The sequence below is a fragment of the Akebia trifoliata genome, chromosome 13, assembly GCF_017979445.1.
Source record: "Akebia trifoliata isolate Shusen 1 chromosome 13, ASM1797944v1, whole genome shotgun sequence".
Taxonomy (NCBI): Eukaryota; Viridiplantae; Streptophyta; class Magnoliopsida; order Ranunculales; family Lardizabalaceae; genus Akebia; species Akebia trifoliata.
In genome coordinates, this window is record NC_141387.1 from 26,184,124 (window position 1) to 26,195,006 (window position 10,883).

The window sequence follows — 10,883 nt, forward strand, 5'->3', positions numbered from 1 at the left end:
CACAAGTAATCGTCATCACATAAATGAATTTGTAATTTTCCTATCATCAGAAAACACATATTTAAGTATTCCATATTATTTGGTACCAAATTTAATACTAATTTTTTCAATATCAACCACTTTATAATATGAGCATTCCCACTAATGTTATTGCTGATGAGTTGGTCAACCACATGGATGGATGCTTAGGGGGATCGATTGGAAGCCATAGACAATGGTGAACTACATGCCACTTTACCCAAAAAACTTCTATAACATATATTGGATAAGAAATTACATGGAAATTAAATGATCTGTTAAATTTCCTTATATTTCTGACACTCAAAAATTTTATTGGCTAGTAACATAACCCAATACATGCATACACCTCTCATCCATATTCATTAATTAAAAACAAACAAAAAAATCTACCTTCCAAAAATAAAGAAATTAGCTTTTCTCTCATCCAACCCTACAAATTAGCTTTCGATAAATCATTTTTAAAAAGTTCAATTTATTTTATAAAAGTATTATTGAAAATACAAAGAGAACAAAACTACAACTAGTATATTGATATACATAATTAGATAATAAGAATATTTTGGATGACCAATTCCACCAAAAATATTAAAATGACTACTGTAGAGGCTGATTTTGTGATAAATCGACTTCGATCACGATTTCATTATTCAATCCTCAAAATAATAAAAAAACATAAGAAAAAAATAGAGAAGACAATGATTTTTTACATGGTTCGACAAACGTGCCTACGTCTATAGGCTCAGGAAGCCGTTTCACTATAAATATCACGGTTACATGGTCTCTTTACCTTCCTTCCATCTTTCTATACCTTCTTTTTCCCCCTTTTACAATGGCCTCAATGCCTTTGAATAGAAAAATCCTAAAAAGAGTCATAACCCTAATTTAATTTTAATTGACCATATTACCCTTTATCCAAATTAATAATCACATAAAAAGGAAAAGAATCCTTTTTAAATGATGTCAAGTGTCCACTTCGGGATGCGTGTTGATGGTGTGAATGGACAAATCAGATGGTAGATGATTTTATCCCCTATATAACTCCCTCTCGAAGGTGGAGATCAATGTATTGAGATTCGCCTTCAATACTTCTGACCTGAGTGAGTACAATATTTGATTTTTGAACTGGTATGACTCTTGATCCCTTGAGCTTATTTTCTTCCTTATTTTATTTTGCAAATTTAATATTCAACTTGGTCGAGCTTTCATAATAAGTAAATGTTTCAATAATAGAACTGGCCGCAAGCATGGTTTGGTTTCCTTAATGAGTTAAAACTTCGACAAATGATAGAAGAATTAACCGAAATCTCATATTCCAAAATGATCCAAGACTTAAATAAATAATAAAATAACTGACTGAAGTCCCAGATCGGGGTTGGATCCCAAAACGATTTAAGACTTTGATAAATAATAGAAAAATCGACAAAAGTCCCAAATCGGACTTGAATCCCAAAACGATTTAAGACTTAGATAAATAATAGAAGAACTGACTGAAGTCCTAGATCAGGCTTGAATCCCAAAACGATTTAAGACTTAAATAAATAATAGAAGAACCGACCAAAGTCCTAGATCGGGTTTGAATCCCAAAATGATCCAATACTTAAATAAATAATAGAATAATTGACTGAAGTCCTAGATTGGGTTTGGATTCTAAAATAATACAAGACTTTGGTAATAGAATAACCGTAGCCACCCTTGCCTTGTAAAAATTTGCTTCGCTCCCCTCAGAGCGAAGCCCGGTTCACATAAAATCGACTTTCTTGCTTTATATGATTTTCACATCACTCATCTCATAGAATGATGCTTGGATCCAAGAGGAATCGATCTTATTGGATTTTCACACCACTCACCTTATAGAGTGATGCTTGGGTCCAAGATGAACTGACCTTATTAGATTTTTGCACCACTCACCTCATAGAGTGATGCTCGAGTCCAAAAGGAACTGACCTTCTTACCTTCTTGTAATTTGCTGAATCGACCTGAAAAACTTATTAAAAACTTCAAGGAAAATAATTCATAATACCATTCTTACAAATATATCTTTTATGTAATCCGGAGTCCAAGTCCTTAATTATACTTGGACTGAGCCTCCAAGTACGAATTAACCATTTTACTTTATTGATTGAGTTTGCGTCGAGTCCCCGTATAATGTAATCGCTCGGTATTATAGTTTGTCAACTAATCTTATCTGTAAAACCGATCCAACTAACAAATTGGATCGGCTTGACTAAGCCCTCGAGCAATTTTGTTAACCTAATACGATTTGGTGGGAATTGGGGATCCCTAATAAATCGAATCGGATTAATGTACCCTTCTTAACTTTTTTGTTTCCTTCTACAAGAGTGTAGATTTAATATACATCAAATATTTGATGTGAATGACAAGCATTGAGTAATGTTATCCTTTCAATGTTATTAATTACTTGAGTTTAACAAGAAAAAGGGTCTCATATATCAAAATTGATGTATATGCCATGTATCCAAACTAATATTTTACCCCTCTTCTTTTTTATACCTACAGATTTGGGGTTTATGTACATCATACTTGATGTGCATTGATACAAGAAACAATTCCCACCTTCTTATGTACACCAAAATTGATGCACATAAGATGAATTCAACCATTTTCCCTTATTGCTGTCAACTTTTAAAGAAAAGTGTAAGGTTAAAAGGTACATGTTTGACATGGGTTGGTTTCATCAATGCATTGATACCTTTTTGTCGGTTGTTGTGAAAAATCAAAGCCTTTTTGGGTTCTTCCTCCAGATATTTTTTTTTATTATTTATTGTTCCTCAACGTTATTTGTTGCAACTCACATGCCTCCGCACACGTGTAAACTCTTCACGTAACACCTTTACATGTGCTTACATTACATCCCTCACACATGCGCTAGTTATAAACCTTCTTCAACACGTTTCCTTTGCTCATGTGCAAGTTACACGCAACCTACACACAGGGATTTTCCTTCCTCTGTCGCAAAGAAATAAGGGATTCACCCTCCTCTGTCGCCGCCTCTCAGAAAACAAATACGATGACCTTTATATTTCCAAACTCGGCATAAGCTGAACTTGATGCAGCATTTACTGTGCCAATCCTAAAAATGCAGGCTTGCACTGATGAAACCCTTGACCATCGGGATGAACCCAATTTACATCTTTAAAGATGGTTCGTGTTTTCTGTGTTGGAGACGGAGAATACGTGGTTGGAGCAGTTGCAGATGAAGACTTCGTAGCCATATCTCTATTTCTCTCTCTGTGTGTGTTGCTAACATGCACCGGAGCATTTGTTGCCTAACATAGGAATCAAAACGAAAAAAATCTCTCCCTTTTTACCGCCAAAAAGTGATAAATAATGAACAGAAAATTGCTAGAATCTTGAAATCTATTTTTGGGTTCCTAGTTTATCGCAAATTTGATCGACTTTTGGAGCAATTCAACGGTGAAATTAGGTTTTTCAAGTACTAAAAGAGAGAGAGAGAGAGAGAGAGAGAGACAAGGGGGGGGGGGGGGGGGGTATAATTCTCTACTCTCTGCTATCACTAACGCACATACAGACTCCCCTTCACACACGATTCTACAGCAAACCTCTAAAATTCCTTTCCCCTTTTTCCTTGGAAAAATTAAATAAAAAATCCTAAATCAATTAAGGGTTCTTCTAAGTGATAGCTCCCAATTCTTGATAAAGATCCCAATAGCTAAACATGGCTTTTTCAATTTGATCTCACAAATATGATTTTTGCGAATATTCCTGATTCGATCCCATAGACGGCACCAATTGTAAAGGCTGATTTGTGATAAATCGACCTCGATCACGATTTCATCATTCAATCCCCAAAATATTAAAAATAACAAGAAAAAATAGAGAAGACAATGATTTTTACGTGGGTCGACAAATGTGCTTAGGCTTAGGGAGTCATTTCGCTATAAATCTCACAGTTACATGGCCTCCTCACCTCTTTTCCGTCTTTTTCTACCTTCTTCCTCCCTCTTTTACAATGGCCTCAATACCTTTAAATAAAAAAATCCTAAAAAGAGTCAAAACCCTAATTTAGTTACAATTGGCCATATTACCCCTTATCCAAATTAATAATCACATAAAAGGGAAAAGAACCCTCTTCAAATGATACCATGTATCTACTGGGATGCGTGTTGATGGCATGAATGGACAATCCGGATGGGAGACCATTTTATCCCTCAATAACGATTTTATCTCTATTGTTTATATATTTTCCAAAAAGGGGCATGTTCCGCACCCTACTATTTACCCTACGTTTTGCCCTACATATTTTGTCCTACATGAGTTAGAAGTTTTGGAATGAGCTGATTTTTGGTGAGGATCATTTCTATGGTGAGGAAATCATCCTCATAAAAAATCAACTCATTCTGAAACTTCTAATCCCAAAAAATGGACGGTTCACGATTCTTCAACTTGTAAACATGTTGCTAGAAATTTTGGAATGGGCTGATTTTTGGTGAGGATGATCTTCTCAGTTCTCACCATAGAGATCATCCTCACCAAAAATCAACCCATTCCAAAACTTCTAATCCATGTAAGACAAAACACGTAGGGCAAATAGTAGGGTGTCGAAAATTTTCCTTCCAAAAAATATATTAATGACTCAATAGTCAATTACTTTCCCTCAGAAATTGAGCTGCCGATTGCCTTTGAACCCATATTAGGTTAAAACTGTATATGCACCGAGGTCAAGACTCATGAATGGATAAATATGGAAATACCCACTTGGTGTTTGTACGTAATCAAACTTCCATTCATGCAATTGGATAAAGCGTAGAGAGGAAAAACAAATGCAGCTCATCCAAGTAGTATTAGAAAGACGATAGTAGAATATATATGTCCATGGATGTCCCAAAAGTAGCAATCACAGAAGAAAAAAAGAAGGCGAAATTGTTTTAGATTGTTTGAAGTTGATCTACATGTAGTTATTGTTGTATGAAACTAGTGAACATAAAATACTTTTTGGGTTGCAAGCAGAAAAAGAAATTTCATTATCATTTGAAGACTCAATATAAACATTAAGCATATAAATTGAAGACAAGTTCAGCTTAGAACCAATATAAAAAAAAGGCAACCTAAGTTAAAATAAATGTCTAATGTCTTAATTTATATACATGTTTTTTTTTTTTAGTTACAATTTTTTATTTTTATGTTTTATCAAAAATTTTCCCATTTCCCCATTTTTTTGGAAGTTTTCTCTTGTCATTTTAAACCATACTCCTACTTTGTGATTATGTGTGAGATCGGTGTGTAGGAAATAGGGGTTTTGATATATACAATGAAATTCATAGTTAGCTAGAGGGTCTTGGTTTGCTAGTAGATGGTAAAGGTACCTACATGATACTTTTTAGTGATTGACTTTTAACGGCGCCATTAGAATTATTCTTATAGTTTACAATGTCATTATCAAGGACTATTGCCTTATACGTAAGTTGATCGAGGAAGCAATTTCTTGTCTTCTCGTCTTCTACGAAGTAGAAATAGACTCAATTAGTTGGGGACTATTTCTCTCTTTTAACATTTGTTGGCCACTCGTTCTTGTCCTTGTTCCTTGAATGGTCATGTAATGCCTTTGTACCCAAAGAGGAATAAAAGAACCTTTATTTGAAGATAGATTTCCCAATATCATCTCGAAGGTGAAGGTTATCATCCCATTCTACTAGTCCCAATTGTATAAAAAAACATTAATGGCACTTTCTTTGAGGAATTGCTCTTGAAATGAGATATAATGCTGTTCGGAGGATTTATAGCTTTATGCACTCTCTCATTCTTTCAAAGTGTTTAATAGTTCTCTCTTTTTTATTTTATTTTTTTAAATCCCTCCCCTACTCATACTTATAGAGAGAACCAACTTTTGCTAACGCAACTCAATTCACTTGGTACACATCTTTTGGGGTGGCGTTAGTAAAAGTTAGTGTGGCAATAGAAGCTATCTACTTTTATGAGGAAAAATAAGGTTCCTAAAAGAAATAAGTGACATCTCCAAGAGATAGTCCAATGAATCTCGGTTCACCACAAATGGATGCATTCAGATTAATTAAATAGAAACCCTAAGAACCCATATATATCACTGCCGAACCTGAGAGAAAGCTGTTAAATAAAAGGATACACAGGAATGAAGAATGATAGATACAAAAGATAACTCTTATAAGAAAACCCAAGTTTACCATTAAAAAAAATTGACAAATTGGACGATACATTAAGGCAACTTGATTAATAGAAGAGAATCTCTTACATCTGAAGAGCATCCATTGCTGCTTTTCTCTCCAGCAGCCTTTATACTATCTGTTCTTCCCATTAGTTTTCGATGTAGGAAGCGTTCCGAACACCTTGTCCCATAGTGAGGATGTGATACCGAAGCCTTTGTTCTGAATTCTGAAGTGATGATTCAAGTGATACCTCTGACAAATACAAGCAAACCATCATTTTATATATTTTTTTAATTGGTATCTTAGCAAACCGATAATTTTAGAATCCTACCGGCCTCACTAACTTAGTAAGATTTCAACTCTTACTAAGGGTCATTGAGCTCACCTTGTGGCATACAAAAACATGATCCAATGCAACAGGGTTGTAGGGGATAAAATTCTATGAACTTTAAAAACTAAACTTGTTTTTTTATTTATTTTTGGGATCTAAGTTTTTCGATGAAATCTAGAGGGCTGTGGTATTGGATTTGCCAATGCGACAATCCAATTGAGCTCAAGGACCCTTTAGTAAGAGTTAAAATCCAAAGTAAGGAAAGTGTTTTTCTTGCTTTTATTAGCACCAGTAGACAAATAGATTGATGTTGACCAACATCGTAAAGGCTATATACATGCAAAACACGAGACGATCCATTTGGTAGGTCGGCTCCCATATAAAAGATTGTCAAAAACATTATAGATAATACCTATAATAAATCATAGAAATTGGAATAATCTGAGCATGTCAAGTTTAGTATAGGAAGTTTCATGAATAGGCCATAATGCATGGTGGAGGCACGGTCACGTGTGCAAGACATACAGCACAGGCAGGATAAGGGCTCCTCTTTGTATTAAACGGGACTTCTTTTTTCTTTTTTATAACAAAGAAATCATTTTCCCTTCTCACCTTCAGATTTCGAGGCACTTCTTTAGTTGGTTGTCCATGGTGCAAGTAGTAATGGATGACGTCATAGATTACGTAGCCCAATAAGCCTCCTCCAAACAAAGCGGGAGCAACAGTGGGAGTTGATATGAGCTTAATCAGGTTCCAGAACTGGCAGATACAGATAATTACGATGAATCAGCAGCAGCAGCAGAAGAAGAACAATGTACAAGAAATATTATGAGTAAAAGGTTGTGCCGTTCTTTACTTCTATTTCTAAAATAAACCAGCTTTTAACAAAACTTCTGGTCATTACCAGATTTTAGGCAGTAAAAATCATCAGATTTCCATAATTAATTCAGACTAGCTTCATCAAGCTAAATGCTGTGTCGGCACAAAATTATGAGTTCATCCTAAACTGGTTTTATTATTATTATCCATCGACGTGAAAGGAGACACTATGATACGCAGGAGGTAAACTTATCCTAATTTAAACTAATCTATTGTATGATAGAGATATATTGTTGTTACGGGCCACCATGTCCTACAATGATGATACTTAGTACCAACTGAATGGTACCGTCATACTGATTGATTCAATATAAATACCCAGCAATTAAAACATAGAGTTATTTTGTGTATTAGTTAAGCGAGATGCAAGCAGTCAGATATGATGGCATACTGGAAAACACAGAATGGCTGTCGCAGTAGGAGGAAAAACAAGGCGTAGTCCATCCATTGGGTGCTTATGATGGCATCCATGAAGAAGATAATGAATGGTATTTCCCCTGCAACAAGTTGTTAACATCCTTTAAGGAATGAGAGGTTCAATGTAGAGAATAATAATGTCCAGACATAAAATAAATTTAAAAAAAGAAAACTAACCAGTAGGATTTTGTCTTGATGTGGAAGAGAAAACGATGCAAACTATATTCCATTAGTGTCCATATAAATATCCCTCCAACCACCATCACAGCTACTTGAGGAAGTGTATGGCCCATTTGGATGGATTTAGATACAAACCAACATACAACCGGAAGCCAAATGAGTGGAATCGCCCACCATACTGTGCGAGTCAAGCACTGTATTGAGTGGCATATAAGTTAATAAAGGTAACATTATACAAAAGTAAATATGGGAATGTATGGACAAATAATTAATGTAATACCTCCCAAAATTCACTCTCAAAAAAACGCGGGCCTTCCTTGCTGACAATAGGCTGGTGAACCCACTCCTGATAAGTTTCTCCTAGATGGCCGACCTATACAACAAGATTTCAAAAGGTTAGAAATCAAATAGAAGAAAGGAAAAGTATCCATTGTATTGGTGGTGCAACATACTAGACCGGAGACGTAGAGAGAGAAGAAACTCGGAACTCGGGTGAGAAGAAAAACCAAGAAGATTGCTTATAAAATAAACAAATAAATAAATAAAGCCCAACCTTAGATTATAAGAGAGTTGCTATTGGCACCCCAACTTTTACTTATGACATCCCGGTTTCTTAAATTATTTCTTACACCACAATTAAAGATTAAAACACACTCTTCAAACATTACCAAAGTTTGGCCCAAATTATAATCTCAACATTACAAAACACAATAACACTCGTCCAAACAACTTTAGTAGTTGTTTACAATTATGATTTATGATTAGGCTCATATAAAATCCTAAACCCAAAAAATAAAAATCTAGCAAAAAAACGAAAGAGCTTCTATTGGCACCCCAACTTTTTTACTTATTCTCAACCATTCACTTATTTTCTTTATTTTTAATTGAGGTGTAATAAATAAAAGCTGGGGGGTGTCAATAGCAGCTCTCGGTTATAAATGGACGATTGTAGGAAGTAAATATACGAGAGCAATCCTGAAGTACTGAATGGGAATCGCATTCAAGTGCCCCTGCTACTATAGATAAGTGATGATTTACTTAGGCTCTAAACCAAAGAGTCCTTAGTGGCTTAAAATTGTCAATCAGCAACTGAGATGCCATTGCTAAGCCATTCATTCTTCTGTTTCAAAGCTCAATCCCAGATTCCCAGATAAATGACAACCCCATAGCACAGATACACAAACATGAAAAAAGAAAAAGTTCAATCACCATTGTCAAAGCATGCCAAGTGTAATAGGGCATATAAGACTTTCCATTAGAGGATCAAACAGAATATTCTTACAAGAAGTAAAAAAATAGAGACAAAAGCAGTCCATCAAACCTGGAAGACAAGAGGTTTATCCAAATCCACAGTAAAGCCTTGTGCAACCATCTTAGAGCTTTTTTATGTTGCTGGAGGTATGTTTAAATGAAAAGTAGGTTAGACAAAGAAATAAAAATTATAATCAACATAAAGACTATGGAGTAAAAAATAAAAATGAAAACTATAAGACTAAATTAACTTCATCGGACTGACTCATAAATATGTAAAAGAACGGAATTGTAGTTTAGATATGATTCAGAAAGGGGAACATGGTAGAGAATCCCAGCCATAATATGGTTGAGTCTTTGTAAAATACACATATGGGTAGTAGTCCAAATTCTAATGAAATTATCAAAGAAAAAGCATTCATTGCTCTACATCTGATCTCTAACAATATTGGGTTACATCTTGGTATGGCCAAAAATCAAACTTTATTTGTATTTTTAGGGGTAAAGTTGTTTTGCAATGTGTCAAACCAACAGAACTATGGGTCTAAGCCCAAAATCAAACTTCACTACATTGAGATGATCATGTTTATGATTACAAACCAATCCCATTCCTTTGGTGAATCCTAACCCTAATTTTGGATTCCACTTCTGTTTTGGGCAATCTTGACTAATTTCAAAATCTTGCATAAAAAATTGGGGTTTTGGTGCCAAAGCTAGGATTTAAAATCTCAAATCCATTTTCTCTAGCATGTATTTTTTTTTTTTCTGAATTATTCATTTGCGTGTGAAACAAAACTAAATTTGAAATCTCATTCACACAATGTTTGGTTCACAAGATATAGTTTTCTGAAAATAGTTTCACGAAAAAAATAAAATTTAGATTAAATTTCATTTTCCACGAGAATATTTTCCAGAAAATTACATGCTGCAAACGTAATAGCAACTTTCTGTAAAAAAAAAACAGAATTTCTTTAAAGAATAAACATTTTTCCAGAAAATTACATGATTTGAACCAAATAAAACTAGAATTTTCCCCCCAAACTACTGCTACACATTCAAGATCGAATCCAAAACAAAAACATTCGATCAGAAACAACAATGCTGCAATTAAAACACCAAATCAATCTTTAAAAACCTACTTTTAAGACCAGATCTACAAATCATCATCATGAAAACGAAAAAAAAAAACAAATAAAAACCCAACCTAGCGAGAATGGCTGCTAGTCGGATCTAAGATTCTGTGAGGATAAAAATATCTCCGAATCAGAGACTCTTGATCACCACCACCTCATTTGCGTCCTTTTTTTCCTTCTCCGTAAGAAGAAATGCAGAAACACAGATACGGAGACGAAAGATTCTAAAGAAAGAACGCGAAGGAAAACGAAACGAGAGTGAGTGACGGAGGAACCTTTCACATATCTAGCTGGCTTTTATACGAGGAAAAATACTATTTTCAAACTACGTTTGACTCTTTGTTTCAAACGAATTGTTGAAATTTGAAAATATTCCTAGAGATTCATAAAGATGAATTAATAACGACTTGGAAGTATTTCAACTCTCTGTTTGATGATTACAGTCAAACGTTGTTTGATGCTAGAAAGTTGTTCGATATAATGCCAGAACCTTTCTTCCTTGATATTATA

General features: G+C 34.6%; 1 protein-coding gene across 1 annotated transcript; it reads right to left on the reverse strand.

Annotated features, from left to right (window-relative positions):
- Positions 1-6,041: 6,041 nt before the first annotated feature.
- On the reverse strand, positions 6,042-10,647 carry LOC147388137 (dihydroceramide fatty acyl 2-hydroxylase FAH1-like). The gene is made up of 7 exons (XM_086421841.1): positions 10,445-10,647; positions 9,311-9,381; positions 8,270-8,362; positions 7,987-8,183; positions 7,784-7,889; positions 7,126-7,272; positions 6,042-6,434 (listed from the first exon to the last, which is right to left on the reverse strand). Exons 2-7 carry the CDS (start codon positions 9,359-9,361, stop codon positions 6,315-6,317), a joined length of 714 nt encoding a protein of 237 aa, XP_086277967.1. The 5' UTR covers positions 9,362-9,381; positions 10,445-10,647; the 3' UTR covers positions 6,042-6,314.
- Between the last annotated feature and the right edge of the window lie 236 nt (positions 10,648-10,883).

Coding starts and splice junctions, on each gene's coding strand:
- LOC147388137 (XM_086421841.1), bottom strand. CDS start 9,361: ATGGTTGCACAAGGCTTTACTGTGGATTTGGATAAACCTCTTGTCTTC. Junction 8,363..9,310: donor ATAAACCTCTTGTCTTCCAG/GTTTGATGGACT, acceptor CTTGTTGTATAG/GTCGGCCATCTAGGAGAAAC. Junction 8,184..8,269: donor TTGAGAGTGAATTTTGGGAG/GTATTACATTAA, acceptor CACTCAATACAG/TGCTTGACTCGCACAGTATG.